Here is a 24,396-nt window from a genome sequence, read left to right as displayed (position 1 = left end):
ACATTGACTTGGTGTGCAGGGTGCCTTAACCTTTGGACTTGTGTGCTGCTAACAGTGCGCAGACCAGTCTCGTACAACACTGCTGTCCTCATTTCATTTTATTGTCCATATCTTACTTAGCCAGTTGACAACTGCACACGACTGAGACTTGCCCAATCATTAATTTCACCGTAAAAGTGCTGTTAATTGTAATAATTTCCCTCGCCCAAACTTGCACCCTGCCTTGAGTTAGTCGTGACATTATTTGTCTTTCCTTGCAGGGCATGGTCATGCCAGACGCCTACGAACGGCTCATTCTGGATGTTTTCTATGGCAGCCAGGTGCATTTTGTGCGCAGTGATGAGCTGGCAGAGGCGTGGCGTATCTTCACACCCCTCCTGCATCAGATCGATCGGGAAAAACCCAAACCAGTGCCTTACGAGTATGGCAGGTACGCCCTTTCCTCTGCCGGCTGGCAGTCTGCAATTTCAGACCTTTTTAAAGCGAATAGCTTTCTTTTGCCCGTTTTCATGGTCGGTGGTCACCTGAAGATGGACTTTCACCACTGATGCAACGGCACTGGTGCAAAGGGAGTGTGTTCTTGCACAACCCAGTCACAGGCCGCATACGTCTCCATATGCCAACAGTACTTCTTTTTTTTATCTGTTTACACCAGGAAGGTGCAGGATGGCCCAGGCAAAAAGCAACAAATTCGCTTGAAGAAAACCTGAGTCCCCCTTGTACATGGCATACAGAAAATGCAAACACTCAAATATGTCTATAGTACAAAAAAAAAAAAAAAATCTTACAACACTGATCCGACAGGCTTCATCAATAGTTCAATAAGTATACCATATCAAATACTATATATATATATATTGTGTGTGTGTGTGTACACATGATTGTAGACTGAAATTTCAAAAAATATATAAGTGGCATTTAATATCTCCTATGCTGCAATCTTCTTCAACATTGTCAATTCCTGGTGTGTTATCTACGTACTGTCCACCTCTATTACTGCTACGGATGTGTTGGTTAACAGCTCAGTTTTCTACAAAATTATACAATGAGACGGCAAACATGATCTGAACACCCTCGCTGCAACAAAGCACATCAACATTAAGCACACCATTTGTTTAATGACGAGAATAGCTTTCTAGATGCATTAGGTTATCTGCTCGCATTGTTCAGAAACATCGATGGTGAGGTGATTGTCAACTTTTCCCAAATTCGCAAGTGTGTGCGCTCCTTTTCATTACATATCTATCCAGCTAATGGTGGCATTGGCCCATGGTTCAAATGAAGATGGAAGTGCTAGCTGCACTGCTGGGGCTTGTCTCTAGTACATTTTACAACGAGAGCCATGTCTACATTTACCGTGACATAACACATGGAAGATGTGAACTGTGCTTGTACGCACTGACGAAAAAAATGACTATGCTGCCATTAGCCTCATCTGGAAAAAGTGGCTTTACAATTATGAAAAGGCTACAAGCATTTTATGTTCGCATTTTCGGCCAATGCAGTGAATGAGCTGGAACTTCAACTTCCTGTAAAGGCAGTACCTTCAACAAATACGAAACTGGGCCTCGTGAAGCTGTTGGCTGCCTAATGAGCTGGCATACTCTAACCCGCTACTTCGCACTGGAATGGAGGGGAAAAAAATTTGAAAAAGGATGGATTGGATAATGATGCCTCTGGGTTTAGACATACGGCTAGCACAAAGGCATGCCCCTTTGGAATACAGTAGAGCAGTACCTACTTATTTAAAATAATTTGGTGTGATTTATGCAGCATTTTCTTTTTAATATGAATTGTGGCTAAATACAGTGAGGCTTCCATAAGTCAACAGCTGAATTTTATGGAAAAATAAGAGTGCTTGATTGAATGCATTGCAGGTGTGGTAGGAAGTATGTGTATTGTTCTACCTGTGCGACTCCCATTTAGGTATATTAAGTTTCTAAGGTTCTCAATAATAATAAAAAAAAGATTTGAGTAACATTTAATCAGCATCATTGAACTTAAGGAACAACACAAACATCTCTCTGCTTATGACCTTTACTCCTTAAAAAAAAAAAATTGCTTGTTGAACGCTTTTACAATGAAACATGCGCTAATGCATGGCATGTAGAGCATGACATGTTTTTTTTTTTTTCCTCACTTGCTTTCAACACACTTGAACCTTTAGACCAGTGCATGCCAATGCAAGTTTTTCTTGTTTTAAATTTTAATAATGTCCATTAGTGAACACTAGCCGATTAACAGAATGGTATATTTCCACACGCTGTTGCAATTGCATTGAGATATACTAATGCTAGCAGTAAGCAAGTCTAGCAAATAGGATAAGTGCTGTTACTTGAGGCAGACTGTGTTGCTGTCCATGTGTATTTCTGACAGTGGCTTGATTGTGCATTGCTTTGGTTAACCTTTAATCGTTTTCAAATTTTCAGCCGAGGCTTCAAGGAGGCGGACGATCTCTGGAAAAGAGCGGGTTTCAAGTTCTATGGCACATATCGTTGGACAAAAGCTTAAGATCCGTCCTCGTTTATTTATAATTATTGTATACATGTGAAAAAAAAAAGAAAATATTATTTACAGAAGGAAAGCAGTAAATACGCTGCTTCAATCCTTCTTTTTCAAAAATAAACATTGATACATTGATTCTTGAATGTCTGGTTTCTTTTAATCACCTTTCACATTACAGTTAAAAAATATACATCCACATTGTTTTCTATGAGTGTACTTAAACATGTGTTTCGTAACAGACTTATACATTAATTTTCAAGGTGATTGTAGAAGTGCAAGTCTGCCCTTCTTTAGGTTCAACTAGCAATAAGGTTTAAAGAGCAGGATTGTAGTCCTTTTTTTTTTCTGCGTGTGACAAAGAGGATTCTGCCATTTGAAGCTATGTGCAACATTCGTTTGTAGTCATAACAAGCATTGCCTATTTAAAATAATGCTAATGTAACTGCGATGGCTAACTGTTAGTTAAACAGAGCAAATGAAAGGTTGTGCTATGCTTATTAATGAGCACAATAAAGTTTAATTCTAAACTGCCGCACATCAAAATCTCACTGCCTTCAAAGGATAAGCACATAATGGCACAGTTGGTTGATTAATCTGATTGAAATAAGTGCACTTGTAATTGTTATGTTTCTGTGGAGCCTGCAGTCTTGAAAAAGGTACTACATAAAAATAAGCAAATGCTAAACTGCAAGTTTCTCTGTCAATGTAATGTGAATAAATGCAAAGCTATAGAACTTCAGACTAGGAACATAATTGCACAAACACCGCTGCTCTGTTTTTAGGTCCTGTTATAAGACCTGGTAAGTTTGAATATGTTTGCTTGTGCTGTTGCATGCAACTGCAAGAATGAGGGGACTGTCTTGTTTTAAACACAAAGCCAAATTTAACCTAAATCAAAACTGATCGAGCAAAATTGAATGCGGGATGTTTACAAAGGCAGCTTGAAGAACACTGCTACACATATTTCACGCCAATAACTCGCGTGGCGATTACTGTAGCACATTCTGTTTTATAACTAGTCGTGTCAAGTGAAAATATTTGCATTACTTCAAAGGTGAAGGTATCAGACGTCTTACTCTACGTATAATGCCACAAATTTGAACTTCGCGATCTACAATTCATTAATTTTTACTTCAAGGTGCTTTTTTCAATTATGGTCACCCCAGCCCAGTCGTTTTACGAAAAAAGCACAACAGAATATTTAGGCTTACATTTTAGCTTGAAAACATCGAAGACCTATTATATTGTACCTTATTATGACGCACGTACGCCTGATACAGTTGGTGCAGAAATAATTATACAATCCTGTCTTCCAAAAACACATCGTGCTAAAACAAACTCGCGCGCAGTGTGCGCAATGCGCGCCAAAACGTAAATACCGCAACAACAGAGAACCGTGACGTGGTAACCCTATGCTGCCTACGTCACCACTGTTAACAAGAGCGCCATCTTGCCTTGTACAAATTAAAGGGTCAGCGGCGCGACGCTTGATCTGTCGTTCAAGGCTAATTACGGCTATTACGCGTCCCTTGATTCCCCAAATATCTGCTGCTTTATCCGGATGAAGAGGAGCAAGAGGTTTTGTTTGGGCGTCGTCGTTTAAACCAACAACTTTTCGGACGCGAAAGGCAAGTGTCCCGGTTATGCCCTCGACTGCGGAAGAACAGAGACCACGCGATGCAGAGACGCGTTTTTCGTCTCCCGGCGTATCTGTACTCTACAAGCTTTGAACCGTTTCAGAACACCGTGATCTCGTCTCTTACAGAGGCCCGACGACTCCTTTGGACGACGATGTCGCGACTCAAGCAGGAAAAGCGAGGTTGGAAGGCGCACTTTACGTGTTTTGTTGTGAAACTCCGGCGATGAGGGGTGTGGATGGGATTGACAGTGTAATGTGTCTAAATGTGTTGAAAGCTGCCTTTTCTTCGCTTTCAGTCTCCGAGCTCGAACAGGCAAGATCGAAGCTTGATGGCGTCCTACAAAGTCTCGTGGAGAAAACCGAAGAAAGGTGACCACGCCGAGTTAAAGTAGCGTCACTCACCCGTGTTGTAGATCTCGGGTATGCTGTAATGCTCGCGTCTTCGCGTAACGACACTGTATACATTATGCAAGAAAGAGGTGAGGCGTGCAGACAGGACACAAGAGCAGAGAAGTGGACAACACGAACGACAACACGAACGACGTGTTGACCACTTCTCTAATCTTGTCCTGTCTGCACGCCTCACCTCTTTTTTGCATAATGAATCCTTACCAACTAGCTCAGCTTTCTGTCGTTCTAAGACACTGTATACATTACTTAAGCGTTGTTCTCGGCCGGTGATGTATGAGTTTCGCAGAGTTAAAGTCGTGTGGGCGTCTACGAGCGACAGTGTTCCCAAAAAGTGCCTAACACGCTGTCGCCCGCAGACGCCGAACGCGTCCAGCGCTAGTCACGTGAAATCACGTGTAACTAATTAAGGCACCTCCGAAAGTGATCGCCCGAGAATACCGCCTCTGGTCTTTCTTTGACAACCGGCCTTTTATTTTCCTTTTTTTTTAACGTGCTGTTTACAGAGCCTTAAAGACTGCTACGCTGATGGAACAGAATCTCATGAACGGAACACCAGTTGCTAGAAAAACTGTCTCACAAAAATTACTCGTAGATTACAGAATGGCCGTCAAATATGCGCAGAGCCGAAACAGTTTATCAGAAATATGAAACCGCGATATAAACGGCATTATACTTGGGAAAGGCCAAGCATGTGAGGCCAACAATTAATGTGTATTTTCTAGTTAAATTATGTGTAAACCTGGCGGGGTCTCTTTTTTTTTTTTTTTTTTTCCAGTCAGAGTTCATCATCGCAATCGGAAGATGAATCAAAGGCATTGGATTCTGCTGCTAAGTGAGTAGGTGACCATTAGTTTTGGGCTAATGCAGAGCACCACCAGCAGTGTTCACAATTCGTGTCAAATTGTTTCAGGGATGCTTCTCCTAAGAAGATTCAAAAGACCCAGAGAAAACGCCGTCGAAAAGATGACTCTGCTGTGCAGAATTCAAGTATGTTTTACTCGTGAAAATTATATGGATTTTTCATAAATATGTGAAGGACGTTCACATATGTAAACCTTTATGCATCCTTGCAAGTCACATTTAACATAGTGCATAAACAATATTTCTTTCAGTGCTTTCCTTAAACTAGTTTTTGAAAAGATCGGGCTTAATTGTGGATAAATCGATATGATGGACACCTTTCCTTTTGTTACAGACACATACATCACAAAAATATATGGCTGCAGTGTTGACCTTGCCCAGTTTGATGAGAATTCTCCATTGTATTCAATGTGTCGTAGCTGGATACAAAATAAACCTCTGCAGAGTTCGGAGCGGAACCATGGTGTTGCAGAAATAGACAAGAAAAAGGTAAACTGAATTTCTTCCATGCGCGTAACGTACATTGTCTGCCAGAGTCGCTTGAAAAGAACAGCAGTTTTTACACTGGCAAATGACTGCAGAAATGAGCGGGGGTACTTATCTCATAGGATGAATAAATGCCATCCTTAAGTTGCTAAAGTGAATGAGGCTGTTTTCATACATTTTGCTCTGCGGAAACTAGCTATTGTATGTGGTTTGAGGTTTGCCTACTTGGTGCAGAAACAGCTTTGAAAAAAAAAAAAAATGGGGGGGGGGGGAAGGTGAGAGAGGATGGAGGGGCACCCGAGGACAAAATTATCTCTGGCCTCGAGTCCCATTTTTGCATTTTTCTAAGCATGTTTAAGTTTTCCACTTCATTGTTTACAGTTCAAACAATGACTGTGCTAGCTAGGAGCTGGAAGGTCTAAATGTAAAGTTTCTTTTTATTTGTTTAGTTTGTAGCATGCAAGCCCATGCAGCTGCTTTTAATGTTCCCTTCCACTGCTGGCCAGTATGCTGGTTTGTCTGTAGTTGGTGAGGAATGTATTATTCATGTTCAAGTCAAACGTAACGAAAAATCGTAGTGTAAGTACACACAGGTTATGCTGTTTGCTGCTTGTTGAGAAATGCTCATGTTGTGGCAACATATTGCACCAAACTAATCAAAAGGAATATTGTGCCTCTTGCCAAGACTCTTGATGCTTGCCTTTATTTGTGAATAACTGTGAGACATTCTCGTCATAGTTAAATCTCCCACAGTTGCAGCATTTCTCATAGCCTGTGGGCTGTTTTGTGGACATTGAAACCGATTAATCAATACACTTAGTCTAGTCAATATCGTAGCATTACTCACTTTCCCAGCATGACAGATCAAAAGAACAGACTGGTGATCTAGTTGGTACTGCATAACTTGAGGTTAAGCGCAAGAGAGCACTGATCGACTAGCCCAAGTTATTGCCGATTTATGTTTGTGAAGTACAACAGTTGTTTTCTGCTCTGCTGCAGAACACCAATGATAGTGCAGATGATGATGACACAAAGGGCATTTTTTTCCTACCTGCACCTGTGGCACCTCCCAAAGATGATGCTGGTAACGTCAAGGACCTTCGAATACCTTCACCTGTTCCACAGCCCAGTGAAAAGTTCTTTATGGCATCGGTGAGGCCTTGTGGTTGTGCATGACCAACATTATATTCCAGATGAGATGGACACATAGTATTTTAGGAATTATGGCATCTTTCGATCTCGTATTGAACGATCCAAAGCAGCTGTCACACATTCTGATTATTGAAAACTGCATTCGCACTTGTGAGGCCTGTTCAGGTTGATTAGATATTACATCTACTTTGAGCTGCGAGTTACCGTTCTATGTTGATCCAAAGACAGCAAAATTGCATTAGTTGTGTTTCATGGACAAGAAACTGTCCTTGGTAAATTGGACAGTTACAGCATTCAGTGGCCATCGATCCAGGTGCATGTGACACTCTTATGCAGCTGGGAGCAGAAGTCTAAAGACCATGGCATTGGAAGAAATTTTACCCTTGCTCATGCGTGCTAAATGTGGTATTGGCTAAACAGGCGAACATAAGCTGTACCAATTGATTTCAGCCTGCATAGTTAGACTGTGAAGAAAAAAAAAAGTTGCTGCATCTGTGGTCTCCAGAGCTTTTATTTTTTTTTTTTGCTCTCAAGACTGTATGTTGCCTTTCCTTTAACGATTACGAACATTGGTAGAAGACTTTAGTCCTGTTTCTGTATGCAAGAAAAGCTCGGGAGGGTGTTTTAACAGTAATGTCAAGTGTGCACGAAAGTAAAGGCATTCTTTAGCTGCCCTTGTAATGGCTGACCGTTGAAACCATTAGCGACAATTGCATTGCATTGTGCAGTAATGAAGTGGTTTCGTTGTTCAGTGTGTTGATGATGACACGATTCAGTACAGCTATCTGGCCAAGCAGTCTTGGTGCTTTTGTTAATTTGCTAACTGTGATAGTACTGCGTTGCAATGTGGCTGGACTTACTGCCAGTTCCAAACAGTCAAAGGCATCCACAACTCGTACTTTGGCATGCACTCATTACATGGTATTTCATTGTCGAGCCCCGGAGTAGGTTCTGTATCAGTGCAGTGCCTCTAAATTTTCTCACAGCCTAGATAAATGTGTCAAATTAACCATCCTTACTTGTTCCTTGCCGAGATCATACGGGGCCTGGAAAAACCAAATGGAAATTTTGCCCAGCCACATTAGCTATCTGTAGTTTTCACATTAGATATGAACCTATGAGACCCTTTCGTGTATATATATATTTTATGCAATTTATTTCAGCCAAGAAATGGTAAAAAAATGGGCGTCTCTTGCCCAACTCGTGTAAGAACATGCCGATTATAATTTCAGGATGACAGTGAGGTTGTGCCTGTGAATGTCTTACTGGCTGGCCATCAAACACGTTGGAAGAATGTGCGGCAAAAGTGAGTGTGGTTTTGTTTATGAAGTCCAGATCTGTCCTTAATAAGCAAATAATTAACTTTTTTTTATATTTTAGAACTGTTAGTGACATTCTTATACTCTCTCCTATAACCACTTGAAGGAGGTATCATTGCAACATCTAGCACTATTCAAAATCACATACTGCTTTCTTGGGGTAAGAATCTTTAAACAGATCTATGTATACTAATGTTGTGAAGTGTGTGACATATGCCACATGAAATAGACAAATCTGCCCAAAAGCATTGCACTGAATAATCAAACATCTGTCACCAATAAATTCTAGCATGAAAGTGCGCACAGTTGTTACCCTCTGCTATAGTTTAAAAAGCCAAATATTAAGTCAAGATAGATTGAAAGATAAGGCTCCTGTAATAATGATTTCTTCATAGCAAAATGGAGCTTTTTAAGTGAGGAAATGACGTAAATAAAAAATTGAAGTGGTGCCATCTGTTCACTATAGTACCTCTTATGTGTGGCATCAGCACCTCTGATGCACAGAGAGTGGCTGCCACCCACCACTGAGTGGCTGCCACCCACCACTGAGTGGCATTGCTTTTCTCTGTTTACAACGGCCGAGGCAGCAATGTGTGACAATTGACCAGTCTGCTGACTCCCACTGAGGAGGCTCAAGTGACTGTAACCGATAACCTGGAACCAAGCAGTACGCTTCATATATATATAGAGCTGAATAAACAGTTTACAAAAAACTTCATGGTGGTCACGTGGAGACATCAAGTGCTCCGCTTTGGCGTGGGCGGTTAAAATTGAGGAGCAGCAGCGGATCCTTCGATGGTTATTTTTTTAATGCAAGAAATTTATATATTGACACACAGAAAACAATGATAAGACTTCAAAGCAAATACTCTGATGAACTAGCTCTACAATATATTCCTTATCTTATTTTTGCTTCTGCGTAGTGTGCTTGCAGCAAAAGTTTTTTGCATAATAAAATTTACTTAGACACCTTGTAGACATTGACATGTTCCAAGAATATGTGCATTACCGTTTACATAAGGCATTTACACGGGCTTTCAAACCAATATTTACCTTTACGAGAGATGTGTCAGCTGTAATCAGTAGCATCACAGTCTTAAAATTATGGCAGCAGATGCTTAAAATGAACTGTTGGTTGTACCCAGTGGCGTAGCTAGGTTGTCTGGCACCCGGGGCCCTTAGCTCTTCTGTTGTCACCCCCCCCCCCCCCCCTACTGGCCCCGTGCACCCGGGGCCCACGGCCCCCCCGCCCCCCCTGTTGCTACGCCACTGGTTGTACCTGTCGTGCAAATTTCTTTGGCGTCATTTTCTTTTGAAAAAGATATTGGCTATGCACAAACTTCTTATATTCTTTTTTGCTGCTAGGTGGAAAGAGGCAGCTATGGCAAATGAGGAGCGCTACAAAGAAAGTGCAGCAATTCTTCTCAAGGCAATGAGGCAAGTTGGCAATACATAAGACTATTAAAATGTCAACCTGTGTGCTGTGACTGGCTGGAATGAATAATTTTGCAAGTTATTACCAAGAACACTTTACTGATATATATTGTGGTATAAAGGATATTAACAGTTTATAACCGTTATACCAGAATGTGCTATTCCATCTGTCAGCCCCATTCTTAATTTTACTGATATACAGTAGCACATGCTTATATTCTGCCAGTTGCATACATGCTTTTTGTGGGTACAACTTGCACTTATCTATGTACACTAAGCCATCAATTTGGTTAGTACATGCATAAGATTCCTCTAGATGAGCTATCAATTGCATAAGTGATTTGCTTTTCTTATATCATGGAGACACTTTTAGTATGTATAAATTCTGCTTTTGCAAGCTGCACCACTGAGCAGTCTGCTTATGCATACATGTTCAATGACACTAACACATGTTAAACTAACACAATGTTAAACAAACGTTGCCATATACAGGGCAGGGCGTCTACCAGGTTGACGCGTCTAATTTCCCTGAGCGACACAGAACTTTATATCAAGACGGGTCAACAACATGTCGCCTGATGCTCTCACTCCTTAGTAAGCATGTTAAAACACACACACACGCTCACTTTATCATGTTTGAACAGTGACTTAATCGAGTTTGAACAGTAAGGAGTAGTGTTTGATTCAAAAAGAAAAAAGTGAGGGGTTAGTAAAATGCCCAGTGAATAAGATATATTTAAAAGAAATGGTAAAACCCATTGCAAATTGAGTTGAACATTATCAAATACATATAAAAAGGAGATCCATACATTAGCAAATATTTCAGAATATGAGCTATTTCTATCAACTGATAGCAAGCTCATAGATATGAGGCCTGAACTTGAGAAGTGAGATTCTCTCACAATAGCTGGTAATTGTCAACCTCAACTGTCCTGCTCAGCCCCCGCACAACACCTCAATGTTGCGTTTCACTGCTTTGAAGAGTTTATTTTTGTTTGGATGAGAGACACGTGCATCTCGATGTCAGCCAACACTGTTTTTTGAGCTCGAGCTCCTTCAAATAAGTGGCAGCATGCTTATTTTCCTGTATTTCTCAATGCATAGGTCCTTTCTGTTCTTGTCAGCCTTCTGCCACGTGTTCGCCCCACGGAGCATTTGAAGTGTCCTCTTAGTCAGTTGTACAGTCAACGTCCAATTTTTTTTTTACTTCCTAGGGGCCGCGAAAACTTAAGAAAAATTGGTCAGTTAAAAAAAAAAATGAATGCATGTCTTTTACCGCCCTTAAGGGCTTAAGTCGCCACAGGCACATCTGAAAAAGCTCTGAAGGCCTGCGAGGAGATGGCGAGTGCATGCACATATATATCAGGAATACATACCCTGCCCAGTGACAATTGCCCCTTCCCACTCATGTTATGCTTCACCGCGTAACACTGCAGTATTGAGGCGAAAAGCTGACTTACGGGAACTGACATGCAATGCGCTGTGCTTTCGAAGCTTCGAAGCCAATTGCAAGGACCACAAAGGAGGAGTCTGTGCCATAGCTGACAGCAGAAAACACGGCACCGAATGGCAAGAGGCTTAATAGCATACACCGAAGCAGCTAGGTCAAGCGTTGCCGCCTTGATGGCTGCGGCTGCTAGCGGGACTGCCTGCGAGAGCACTGGTTTGAGGCAGCGAGGTAATTTCGGCCGTGGCGGCTTTGATTGCCGTTTCGGACCTGCGGTCACTGCAAAAAGTCCGGAAAACCGGACTACCAAGGGTTCTTGCACCCGAAACTTCAGACGTTTTTATATATTGAGTCTATGGGTTTCGTGGTGGTGCCGCAAAGCAGTGCGAATACCGCGCGTCCGGAAAGTTGACTGTACACTGGCAACTCCAGCCGACGACACGGCGTCAAAGATGATTAGTTACGATTCCTCTCTGACTCGAGAGGAATCGTTCCCTTTCAATAAGATTAGATTATTTTCCCTGATAGAAGAACAAATTCCCTGACCATTCAAGATCTCTGAGAATTCCTGGTTTTCCCAGTTTGTAGACAGCCTGTGCATAGTAGGAAGAATGCTGTAATAGCCTCGCTGTGAATTTTTCCTCATGTGTATGATGCAGTTTCTTTTCACGTTCCAGCAATGACCAAGATGCACCATCACAATGGGAGAGTGCACCAGCTTAAGGAAAAATGTGGTTCCGCTTGCATCACTCCACTGAATTAGCACGACATGTAGCATCACAGACTTGAATGCAATCAAACTCCTGTATCAAAGCTTAACTGTAAGAAAAGTCCAGTACAGTGGCTATTTAGTATGCGAGCATTACTCATCATTTGCAGTGTACTGACCTCGTACCTGCAAACAAGTTTAGACTCGAAGCTTCATTTTAACTCTGCTTGTTTATGACAGTGCCGCCCCTCAATTGAATTTACTAACTGCATCACAAATACTTGTCCGTAAACATATTACTTCTTTTGCAGAATACCAGGTTACCTGAGACAGAGCAATAGTAACAACACTGGTAGAGCCATCTTGTGCCGTAGAGTTTAACCAGGGAAGACATGAAGCTTGTTGCAGTGAGCACCCGTAAAGCTGTTGGCAGCAACGTAGTTATCATGCAGGTTTAAAAAATATATTTTGTGGTTAGATCAACCATCACAGGATGGCACCACCAGCATTGTTATTGCCAGCCACGTCTCTGGTATTCCATAAAGGGTAACACCATATACAGGCAAGCTAAAACTAAATGCTTCTCTACGACTCTTGCGATAAGAAGTTGCTTGAGAGAAGTACCCACCCCAGTGCCTTTCAATCGACACTGAGAATGCCTTGCAACAAGATCTTATCAGGTGAATCACTGAGAAGCATTATCGAAGTGCAACAACCTCTTTAGTTGAATGACTGGAGTGCCCTCTACTTTCTGGAGTTCAGTTGAAGTGTCAACTTGAGGAATGTTTAGCTTATCCAAGCAGCACATGCTAAAGGGGCCCTGAAGCACTGTTTTATCAAAGTCGCAGTGTGTCTTAGTATGTAGAGTAACGGCCTCACAAGCCTGTTCTGGCAAAACAATTTCAAAAACATTTAGTACAGTGGAAATATTGACAATTGGATGTTGCCATTCTTAAATATAGCGCTGGCTCAATTACTGACAAAGCTTATTAAGCGTGAAATGAAGACGAGTGCGGCTCCGAGACAACACTATCAAACACTCATTTAGTGCTCATTAACCTTAAGCAGTATAAATACGAACTGATGAGTAATCTTCAATTACGTGCTCTGGCAGCCACTTTATAGAATGCCTGTGTGCTATGGTTTCAGTTTTCTTTAAGAGACTCCACATGGTCGAAATTGATCCAAAGACCTCTACAGCTGCATCCCTTGAAGCCTACCGTGGAGTTACTGGACATAGAACCTTGTCAATTATTACTTTTATCCTTCTCTGCTAGTCTTTCATAGCAGTCACAGACTGTGCAAGTCTACTCATTCCAGTCTTGGCGCTGTCATGGCTTTTGTATATTGTTTTCTGACCTGTTGGTCGACGGGCATTCCAAGTTTCAGTACCTTTGAAGGCACTGGAACATAAGGGATGTTGAATTAACGGGGTTTATCGTCCAGAAGCAACAAATGGGCCACGAGGGATGCCACAGTGGAGAACTCTAAATTTTGACCAGCTGGTGTAGTTCAATGTGCTTTGCAACCTTATGCTCAGCATTAGAATGCCATGGTCACTGTGGCAGCCATTAACTAATGTTGAACTAATGCAAGCTCTGCTCCAGATGTTTGCGACTGCACAATTTTAGAATTTGTTTACCATTCTAGCATGTTTCAAGGGCCTCAAGGGCCCTATAATGTGATACTATCATATACTTGTCTTTTCCCAATGCGATTGTGACTACATTTTGAAGCTTGCTGTTCGGCAGCACTGACATCACAAGTATGGGAAGCTAAGTCAGATATGCCCTGCACCGACACCTTTGGCGCTGCTTTGAAAGAGGCGAGTGGAGTCTCTGCCTTTTTGTGATGAAAAAAGTTCATTATCTCTGGGAGGTTTCTGCCACATCATGCCTGCAAATTTCCCCAATCTTCACGAGTTTATCCAGTCCTTATCTCCTCTTTGCGACCATTCTGTTACTCTTAGTAGACAACTGGTTATAGATTTCCTAGGTATACTTGATTGTGGTGCGAAATACATTGTGAAAAGGGGACAGAAAAAATGACAGTGAAGTGCAAGTGGGCACTTCACTGTCTTCTTTTTTCTGTCCCCTTTTTACGAAATTTATTTTGCACTACAGTCTAGTATACCTACTAGTCTGGTATATTCCATTGAAGAAGTCCTTCTTATAGGTTAGCAGGCCCCATATTTTGTAACATTAGATTTGATTTTCCATTCCTTCCTTATCACATAGTGCGACGAGTGGCCTCAGAAATAATGCTAGTGCTGGAATTTGCGAGTTATGACAAAGGGTGGCAAGGATGGAAAAGGACATGCAACGTTAGGGGATACAGTTTCAGGCAGCAATGAACACATCATCTCAAGCCAAGAGGTTGGGCCAAGAATTGGCCCAACCTACTCCAGTAGCCTGCCTCCGCTCACTGTGGTATCCATCAAATGAAAGGGAAAATTGGTATCTCCTTCAAAGCGAACCCATGCAAGTTTCCTGTGAAAAAGCTTCGCAGACAACCAATCATGGTGCCACTTCTTAACAGAGCAGGTACAGTACCAAGTTCACCTGGAGGCTAGCAGATGGCAGGGTGCTGGTGAATGAATATCCTGTGTGTGGCAGTTACTGACCTGCCATGAGAACGGCTGATTCACATATTTGAACTTTGTTCAGAGATGTACATGATGACTGTGCATCTCTGTTCAAATGCCCATGAAAGGTAGAAATACTCTCGTTAAACAACTACTGAACTGATTAAAGAAAAACAATGCAATGACAGTGGCAAGGTAGTTAAACATGCAATATTTGTGTATGCTCATCAGCAGAATGCTATTGCCATTAGCCACCACATAACTTTGGCGAGCAAAAAAAATTTATGAGCATGATGCAGAACAAATACAGTAAACTTATGCCAACCCTTGAACTTCCATACAAGGCCCATACACTTTGAAATGCCTGGTCAGTTAAGACTAATAAATGAAACTAATGACTGTTTCATTACGTTGCCAAGTGCATGAACAAAATACTGGCATGACAGTGCTCACACCTGTGGGTCAATTTGCTTGCGGTGAATCAAAGCCTCGTTCCTTAAATTTGGCACAGTGTATTCTGTCCATGACAAGTTGCATTTTGCCCTGCTATGTGATGTCAGTGTCTCAGTGCTATCACATTAAACCAGAGATCAGCTCTATGCTTTAATGACTAATAACTGCTTGCCAAGATAAATTTGGGTAGCTTTGCCTTTGACAATGGCTGCAGCAAATTTTGCCACATGAAAGTGTTATTCTGCTAAGTCAAATGGTCATTCCAATATTTGTTGTTGCTTTCATTGTTGTCGTCACCAAAGTTCAGCTGCGAAGGTAAAACTTCACGCCGCGGCTTATTTAGAAGCACATGTCCAGGTATTGTATAGCTAATGGTGTGCATTGTAGAAAAGTAGTTTCTTGCACTTTTATCATAGCCTGATTTGTGCCCACATATGTAGGTTATGATCATACTTTTTTTCCTTTTCTACTTGTTAATATTTGTACTGTGTGTTATTCATGTGTGTGGATTGTCCTTGAGCTGGTTCCTAAACATTTGCTTACTGAGTAAAGCTGAAAATAAACACATTGAAGCATTATTATATGTTGAGCTTGTTTTGCAAGCTTCGCTGCATCACCATTTATTTCACTCTGCGCCATCACAGCCTGTACAAAATATTCCATAGGAAGCATTCACATCAGATGGCAATGCATAGAAAAACCCAAATAGAGCGCAATATACACAAAGACCCTTGATAATTGCTGTACACAATCTGCAGAATAAAGAAAAGGATTCGTCATTTTGCTAAGACCGGAAGAAGGCCCTCCCCTGCTGTCAAGATGTCCTCAGCCTTTGGAAGAATACCTGCAATAATAAAAAAGAAAAGAATATGGCCACACGTAACTAACAGAAAAACAAAAGCCACAGCTACATAAACAAAGCAAGCTCAGCATCGTGCTCACACTAAACTTTATAGTAGCAGATGCCTGTCAAGATAACATTGGGAATTTGTCCCAATCGACAGTTATTAAATATACATGGGAAAACTAAAATGCTCCTAAGGTGTTCAAAGTAGAATTTCGACAATAAAATATGTCATATTTTATGAAAATAGAGGCAAACACTGCCTGCTACAATAAAATGTTTATTTATGAAGTAGCATGCAATATACTAGTTTGCAAAATTGCGAAGCTAACAGCAAAGAGGCTCATGTACAACTCGTAATAAAGCTGAGGGTACCTCACAATAACTGACAGTGCAAAAGACGAGGACAAGGAAAGAACCACACAGGACTTTTTGTCCTCGTCTTTCGAGCTGCCCATTGCCGTCAATCAACACCAATTTTCTGTTTTTTTGAGTATACTTGTTAAGCAAGCAATGATGACTTTAATACTCTGTACAATGTATATAATGTATGCGATATATTTGACTAAAGCAGTAGTTAATAAAAGCACAGCATTATTTCTGCATTATTAACTTAAATGTCCATAGAGTTGAGAAAGCATTGTAATGCAGCAGTGCAGAGCAACATGGAATTGTCTTTTGCTGCATTACAAAGCCTCAGCTTTGTGGAGGCCTTGTGCCGTGTATCATGACTTGAAGTTTTGGAGTAAAAACCAAACATGATGAGCTAATAAAAAGGCACTTTAGGAACTAGACGTGCAGCCAGAAGATGCAGAAATAATGCCAGTGACATTGTAAATGACAACCCATGCACTACCGAGTGAACTTGTCGCTCACCTTAACGTAGTTCTTGAACACCTTGGGATCACCCTGCAGGTGCATGCAGTAGTCTTGGATCTGCTGTGGCGACAGCCTCAGCAGGGTGGGAAGGTACTGGGTGCGTAAATACTCCGTGAACTCCTCGCCCTGAAATTGCGGTCACATATAGCACCAAACTCCTAGCACATTCCGGCGCTTTGTCGGATTCAAAATGGTGGTTGCCTCTTTTCTCTTCATTTTTCTTTGTTTGCTTTAAAAGCACTTTCTCGTGTGTGCCAAGGCATGTCTGCAACTAAGTGTTGTGGCAACCAACAATGGCTAGACTGAAAGATCTGACCAGGGCCATGCCCAATCTAGTTTCCTGAAGTCACTGCCACTTCTGGAACGTTCAGGCTGTCCTACCTATGTAAGTCGGTACACAGCGATGGTGTGTTTACCCAATCTACACGGTACAATAAACAGACCGATATACTAGTTGGAAGAGACGACGGTTTCATAATCAAAAATGACAATTCTGGCTCAGGCCGTACTTGGCCCTTCACAGGTTGGAAATCTGCACTAGGCAAAATCTGGAACTATACTTCTCTACAAGTAGTCAATTTCAATACCACTGCAGGCAAGATATTATTGGAGACAGAAGTGACATGCTCTTTATTCTTTTCCCGAAGCTTCGGCGCACTGTGTGTCTGTTGTGTGCAGTTAGTATTTGCATGACTATGGCACAAATTTTTTGTTTGTTTTCCAAAGGCTGAAAATGTTTGTGCAGATTATATGGGCAGGTTACCAACGCAAGACTATGGCACCTTTTTAATTTGAGAAGTGCAAATGTGAAATAGAAGCAGAAGCAGTGGTACACACCCGCTTGGCAAGGATCATCTTCATGCAAAGAGCACTTTCAGATAAGGCCTGGAAATAGGAGAAAAACAAGGTTTGTCAAGGCTGAGATTTCTGAATTGAATGTACCAGTGGCTTAGACATCACCTGATTGGTTACATGCAGAAGACATCAAAAAAGAATGTTGCTGTCTTTTCTGTGTTTACTTGCATTAACTGCCCTTGCAGGGCTGTCGTGAAAGTCAAGAGGGAGAGGACGGGTTAGATAGTATGTTACAATCCGGCACAAGTGCCGCACATTTTCCTTAGGGACACACCAGCCTCGATCAAGAAGGCCACAGGACTGGGTCAGTTCCCACATTTCACACTGTCGCTACGCTGAAAGAGTCTCTACGCTGTTTCACATTGACAAACTCTTCAAAGCTGCCCAACACCTTTTAAAGCAGAAGTTGTGGAACCTTCATGGTAAGCATGTTTCCCATAGCCCAGAGGCAAGTATGATTGGCGTAAAAGTATTTGCACTTTTAAAAATATATACAAAGAAACAATGAAAACACACTGCCATGTATCAAAAACTATGGGTACCTTTGCAACTGTGTTGTAAGATAATGAATTGTTGAATAAATTTCTCATGTACTTGCCTCAGCTTCTTAATCTTGATTGGCTGAGGCACACATGCATAACTGTGCAGATCTTTTAAAAGAGACACTAAAGAGAAACGATGCATCAGCTGAAATCGACAAAGTGCTCTTTGAAAACTCTATAACCATCAATTTTATGGTGCTAGGTTGAATAATGGAAGAGAAATTGAAGGTCAAAATTCCATTTTCTTAATTTTTGCACTGAAACTTCAGCACCAGTATGTCAGTGTGATGTCACAGATTTCAAAGTATCTTTTTTTTAACCTTTTTTTTTACACCGTTGTGCCTCGGCAATATTTGCCCAAACTTGCCAAGTTCAGTTTTTGGCTTCTTTAGAACACAATGTGGTCTATCTTTACCAATAAGCAGGTGGTGTCAAAATCTGTGGAATCGTGGCAAGTTGGTGCAGGAACTTCAAGGAGGGTTTGCCATGAGTCTTTCATTTTTACGTCTTTTCTGCATTACGAAGCTTCTTCCCATGGCAACAGTAGCTTTTTTGGTATTGTGGAAAAGTAATTTAACAATGAACTTCAAATAATTTTTCTCTTTAGTCCTCAAACTATGAAGAATCAGACAAAAAAGCGATGCTGAACAGATGCCTACAGCAACTGCAGCTTGCAAGAGTTGTTAAACAATAAACTGATTACACACCAAGCACTTGGCTACATACCAGGATCGTCTGAGCATCGGTCAGGTCAAAGGTGTCCTTGAGAGGGGCATGGAAGCAGGCTGGCACAACCGACTTGTACACAAAATCTACAAAGTGCGGCTCGGCATCTGGTCCGCCCCACAGCTCCACCATTTTCCGCAGGATTGTGAAGCAGGTCTTCTGTGCCTGTACAATAATTGCTGCCTGAGGCTTCGAAAGCTCAAAGGGGTAAGCTATGTCAGTGAATGCCTCCAAACATATTCCCTGAGCAGGTACGTGCCATCAAAAAGAGTTTTTTTTTTTTTTTGCAAAGAGGAGGACGAAACTTTTTTGACAAAGGTAAAGTCTGCATACAAAGAAAACAGAGTGTAAGTCAACAAGATATCAAATGTGACTTGAGGCACAACATGCTTACTCTAGCTATTGAAAAGTATGCACACACATACACACACCAAAAAGTTCAGGTTACACTACTTATGGCAGTTACTAAGTAAACCCTTTAAAGGTTGAATTTTTTGGAGCTGTGGTCAAATTATTTTACTGTAGTTTACAGTAGTAGGAAATTATTGGAAAACCGTGGATACAGCAGGAATTTATTACAAGAATATATTGCCTTAATAGCTTCACTCAGGCTAACAGTATGCACAGAACCTACGGCCATCAATTTGTTGTCCATAAAACAGGTTTCATCAGAACGAAAAACGTGTCAGAAACAAATCAGAAGAAATGCTTGAGCAGACGCCATGAGAAGAGGCATCGTGCACGGCCATACCAAAATAACGACTGTGCGCACCCCAGTGTATGGGAATACATGAACCACTACTGAAGGAGGAAAAAGAGAAACCCTTATTAGTATCTCTGAACTTTGACCGTGTAGGGCTTATATCTAAGCTACCAGAAACACGATAGTGACAGCCAAAAAAACATTAGCATCTCCACGACAGTGTGCGCGCAATCCCATGAGCAAGCTCTTCCAATCAAATCAAATCAAATCTTTATTTTCCATCAGGTGCTACAGGTGCTACGGAAAGAAAGCTGCCACTTGGCGGCTTGACGAGTCCGCAGACCCATATATAAGGCAGCGTCTAGACAGCACCAGAGCATAAACAAGCGATAAACAAATCAAGACACTTGATCAAAACAAAATAAAAGAAAAAGTCCTGAGCCAGATCAATCAAACACAGTCAACACAAAAGAATGAACAAGCGATAAGCATATCAAGACACTTGATAAATGCAGAAGAAAAGAAAAAGTCTTGAGCTAGATAAAACAAACAACAGAATAGATGAAATCACGTTAGTCAATGAGCAAACAGGTCTCTAAGTGTAACAGTGGAACAACTAAATAGATCAATATTCAGTGACTGACAATAGCTTAATAGAGATGGCAGAGAAAAACACAAACGCTCCATACCAGTATTCGAGCGTGGTACAGCAACCTTCCAGTTTTCTCCACGTCTAGTATTATAACATTTCTCATTTCTTACTAAATGTGCCAAGGCATCGAGGCTATGAATATTTTTCTTCGCTTCATATTTAAACCGAGCACTCAAACGGTAGCGGTATAGCTTGTGAGCTGTAATAACATGTGCCCTGTGAAAGAATTCTGCAGTGGTTGCATTATAACTAGCATTGTACACGTGACGTAGATACCGTTTTTGCATATGGTATATTTTTTGTGTGTTAGAGAAAGTAGTTGTGCCCCAGACAAGTTGGCAATAGTTGACGTGTGGATAGAAAAGAGAATTATAGACCAATATTTTTGTTTTAGTAGAAAGCATGTACCGGAGACGACCGACTACACCGGTTATTCGAGGAAGTTTGGCTAATACAAAATTCACATGCGATTCCCAGGACAGATTGGCAGTGAATATAACACCTCGACATTTAAACTGGTCAACAATGTCGACAGGATGAGAGTTTAAAACAATATCGGCATGAGGAGGAACAGGTTTATTTTTCGGCCGGAAGACAACTGCTTTTGTTTTATTTTCGTTAATCTTCATGTAATTGGATAAGGACCATTGCTGCAGTTTGACTATGGTATCATTGCAATCAGTGATAAGTTTACCGATGTTATTACCAGAAAAAAATATGCTGGTATCATCTGCATATATAATATATTTGGCGTTCTGATTAATGTTAACAATGTCATTTATATACAGGTTAAATAGCAAGGGGCCCAATATGCTGCCTTGTGGAACACCACAAGGCAGTGGCAGCACTCGTGATCGCGTGTTGTTTATTTGGACTACTTGACATCGATGAGATAAATATGATTGCAATAACTGTAATCCACACCTTCGTATACCGTAAAAGTCCAGCTTCTGCAGCAGAACATCATGATTCACCAGGTCGAATGCCTTGGAAAAATCGACAAATAGGCTGAGTACTATTGCCTTACGTTCAAACCGAGTTAAAATATACTCTTTCTGGTGAAGCAGAGCTAATTCTGTAAACATATTCTTCCTAAACCCAAACTGGTGTTTCGTTATTATTTCGCAGTGATGAACAAAATTTACAAGCCTACAGTGTATTATTTTTTCAAGGGGCTTAGAAAATATAGGTAAGATAGACACCAGACGGTAATTGCCCAATTCATTTCGGCTTCCCTTTTTAAAAAGCACTACTACTTTTGCAGTTTGCATTTGCACTGGAAATGTCGATGTCATCAAACATTTATTAAAAATACGTTAAAACTGGTGCAATAACATCTGCGACATACTTTACTGGTTTTACTTGAATTTCGTCGATATCTCTACTGCTGCTGTTATCTAAATTTTTTATTGTTGAAATTACTTCCTGTACATTCACTGGCTGTAGAAACATTGATTTTTCATTCTGCGTGCTGATATATTGACATGCATTTGAGGAGCTTCCTGGCGTACTAATATTTGTAAAAAAAATATTGAAAGCATCAGCCAGTTCTGCCTCGTGCAAAACTTTGCCGTCAATTGTTAGTTTAGAAATGAAGGTACGTTGGTTATCGCGACGCAATAGAGTGTTTAATTTGTCCCAGAGCAACTCACTCGGCACATTTTTGTCGTCCAAAAAACGTGAGAAGTACTCTTTATGTGCAGTACGCAGTTGTTTGGTGGTGAACACATCTGATTGTGCGCAACCGTGAGCGGAAACACAATTTCGAGTGACTTTGGCTGACTTCATAGAAATTGCAGCACCTCTAAACAACCATTGGGGTCTAATACATGCAAATTATCAAACATAAACACAAGTCCTCAAAGGGTTAAGTTCAGGTAAGACAGTACTGGAAGAGTAGCTATACATGCTACATGTATATATGTACATACTACACAGCTGGCACAAGTGTGCCCAGTCTTTATAGTATAGAGTAAAATTCGTACCTTGGAACAGCCTCTCCCTAAAGTGAAACCTGTATGTCGCTAAACCTTTGTTACCCAGAGTGGCCATAATAGATGCCATAATGACTAGAAGAGATGTTACTACAGAAAGCTCCTGATTTGAGATTAACTTGAGCAACATTTTGAGTGGATTTAAAGGCGCCACTTGACTGAAGTGATCAAACAAGGAATGGATTTAGCTTTTTACCTACAAAAGCAAGTAGCAAACATGTTGCACGTAATTGCCTAGTCTGAATGACAACTTACCACTGGGTCAGGGAATTCGACAGCACCCTGGATGATTGTCGTGAAGACTTGCTCCAGGCTTTGTGCATCTAAAATGATAGAGGATAGGGGAAAAGGAGTGACAAATCAAGTTAAAGAAAGAGAAAGCGAATGACCAACCAAAGTTCAGCCAGCCATCATCAGCATGCTAGGTCCTGTAGAATATTTAGGTGAATAAAGGTATAATTGTGCAATAAGCATACGGGTGAATTCACTTTCTTTGTCCCTTTAATATTTCGACTCTTTTACACAGAATACACCGAGATGTCAATTATAACAAGATATTGTTTTACTACATAGCTTGCACTTCAAGCCACCAGAGCAATATTCTCAGTTCGTCTAACTTGTATATATAGGCTGGCCTTATAATTATAAGCAAATGTTCTGTGAGAAACTCTAGATTCTGCATGAACTAGGCCTGCACCTTAATTATTCTGACATCATCCTAATCAGCTTACTTTATGTCCACTGCAGAACGCACGCCTAAATATAAGGCCTCTCCCAGCAATTTACAATTACCTCTGTCTTACATCAGCCAGCACAATCTTGAGCCGGCAAATTTCCTAGTTCCATAAAACCACCTAGTTCTCCGCCGCCCTTGACTGCAGTTCCCTTTAGTTAGCACTGTAACTAACAGACTGAACAATTTCACAGCACGAAAACAACACAAAGACGAGAAGAATGTGAATGAGGACAAGCACTTGTCCTTGTTCACCTTCTTGTTCTTCTGTGAGTTGGGATCACAGATCATAGTTGACATACTTTCCTAATAAACCACCAATTATGTGCCCTACACATTACATGACCTGCCTAATTCACACCAGCGTCTTCCTGTGTATTAACATAATGCCTGTAATTTCTTATTTAACTGGTCGTCGCACGGTCCTTAATCAATGTAGCGTGCCACATAGCAACTTGCGAGTAAAGAAGTAGTACTACTGCAATTATATATGCATAGCCTTATGCATGGCACTGTTCTCACCTTGCGAAGCAACCACCTCAACCACGTTGTTGGTGATGATAGCAGCCACGAAGAGGAAGTAAGCGCGCTGCAGCAGTTGCCGATCACGCAGTGCCTGCTCATCGCCAGGTTCCACAGGCGCAGCCAATGCACCGAAGATGACTCCGACCAGCGGCATGAACATCCGTTGCAGGAAGGGCACCACCTCTTTCTGGAACACCCAAGACAGCTGCCCCCCTTGCAACTTCAGGTGGCCAAACCCCACAGAGCCTGTTTCCAGGTTCCTTCGAAACATGGCTTCTAACAAAGCTCGTAGTGCATGATACATACTGACACATACTGTTTTTCTCTCTCTTTTTTAAATATTTTGAAAGTTACAAAAACTCAACCACACGATTCTTGCACATAAAGGGATGACACTCAGCAAGTATGAAGGCTGGGAAATGGTTATAAGACATTTTCATTCGATCCTGAAGTTCACCTCAGAATGGCAGACCCTACAACATTGTCGTTCTTGTGATGTGTAGCCATAAGGGTATGTGCTTGCTGATAAAAAAAATTAATTAAAAAATTCCGCACGTCGGTTTTCATTCACCTTGGTATGGAAGCCACAGCAATAGCAGGAATGGAGTGAGCTATTCCTATGCACCAAAACTGGTTCACAGGAATGATTATAGTTGATTCTTTAGGGTGCTCTGACATTTGCCATTATGCTTTTTATGGTTTAAAGAGCTGGGACCTTAAATTAATGCAAAGATAAAATGACGGGTCGAAAATGTTGTGTTAGTACTTCATTCATGCTTGTCGGGAGCCGAGACAGAGACCCTTGAGGAAAGAGAGTCAACAAGCTACAGAGAGTAAGATGCCCCCCAAGCTCCCTTAACAGTGAAGTTGATTGCTCAATCCTAAGCAGCTACAACAGCTTTCAAGCAAGTGTGTGGAATTCGGAAACCCTAGTCTTTTGAGA

General features: G+C 41.2%; 3 protein-coding genes across 10 annotated transcripts in view; 2 read left to right on the top strand and 1 right to left on the bottom strand.

Moving 5' to 3' along the window:
* Zw (glucose-6-phosphate 1-dehydrogenase Zw) overlaps positions 1-2,640 on the top strand; it is a 61,428-nt gene extending 58,788 nt beyond the window's left edge. For all 6 annotated transcript variants that reach the window (XM_050170056.2, XM_050170058.3, XM_055065938.1 and 3 more), the window contains 2 exons: positions 261-430; positions 2,430-2,640. In XM_050170056.2, coding sequence (XP_050026013.1) covers positions 261-430; positions 2,430-2,511 — 252 coding nt within the window. In that variant the 3' untranslated portion in view covers positions 2,512-2,640. The remainder of the gene's footprint in view (positions 1-260; positions 431-2,429) is intronic.
* A 1,291-nt stretch (positions 2,641-3,931) lies between these two features.
* Positions 3,932-15,581, top strand: mip40 (Myb-interacting protein 40). 2 transcript variants are annotated; one of them, XM_055065939.2, is made up of 10 exons: positions 3,932-4,133; positions 4,246-4,324; positions 4,441-4,513; positions 5,331-5,387; positions 5,466-5,542; positions 5,751-5,905; positions 6,902-7,054; positions 8,287-8,360; positions 9,739-9,810; positions 11,932-15,581. In XM_055065939.2, the coding sequence occupies exons 2-10, from the start codon at positions 4,297-4,299 to the stop codon at positions 11,975-11,977; spliced, it is 735 nt and encodes a 244-aa protein (XP_054921914.1). In that variant the 5' UTR covers positions 3,932-4,133; positions 4,246-4,296; the 3' UTR covers positions 11,978-15,581. The 2 variants fall into 2 exon arrangements, with proteins under 2 accessions (XP_054921914.1, XP_050026017.1); XM_050170060.3 differs by having other exon boundaries at positions 3,933-4,133; positions 4,271-4,324.
* Positions 15,576-24,396, bottom strand: part of LOC126521370 (exportin-T-like) — a 58,071-nt gene continuing 49,250 nt past the window's right edge. The window contains exons 21-26 of one of the 2 annotated variants that reach the window (XM_050170052.3): positions 23,451-23,658; positions 22,451-22,518; positions 18,847-19,011; positions 17,561-17,608; positions 16,721-16,849; positions 15,576-15,844 (exon numbers count right to left, since the gene is read on the bottom strand). In XM_050170052.3, coding sequence (XP_050026009.1) covers positions 15,815-15,844; positions 16,721-16,849; positions 17,561-17,608; positions 18,847-19,011; positions 22,451-22,518; positions 23,451-23,658 — 648 coding nt within the window. In that variant the 3' untranslated portion in view covers positions 15,576-15,814. The remainder of the gene's footprint in view (positions 15,845-16,720; positions 16,850-17,560; positions 17,609-18,846; positions 19,012-22,450; positions 22,519-23,450; positions 23,659-24,396) is intronic. The other variant, XM_050170054.3, reaches the window with a different exon arrangement.

The sequence above is a fragment of the Dermacentor andersoni genome, chromosome 6, assembly GCF_023375885.2.
Source record: "Dermacentor andersoni chromosome 6, qqDerAnde1_hic_scaffold, whole genome shotgun sequence".
In the NCBI taxonomy this organism is placed as follows: domain Eukaryota; kingdom Metazoa; phylum Arthropoda; class Arachnida; order Ixodida; family Ixodidae; genus Dermacentor; species Dermacentor andersoni.
Note: the sequence above shows the minus strand (reverse complement) of the source record. Positions and strands in the feature narration are given on the sequence as shown.

Coding starts and splice junctions, on each gene's coding strand:
- mip40 (XM_055065939.2), top strand. CDS start 4,297: ATGTCGCGACTCAAGCAGGAAAAGCGAG. Junction 5,543..5,750: donor CTCTGCTGTGCAGAATTCAA/GTATGTTTTACT, acceptor CTTTTGTTACAG/ACACATACATCACAAAAATA. Junction 8,361..9,738: donor TGGAAGAATGTGCGGCAAAA/GTGAGTGTGGTT, acceptor TTTTGCTGCTAG/GTGGAAAGAGGCAGCTATGG.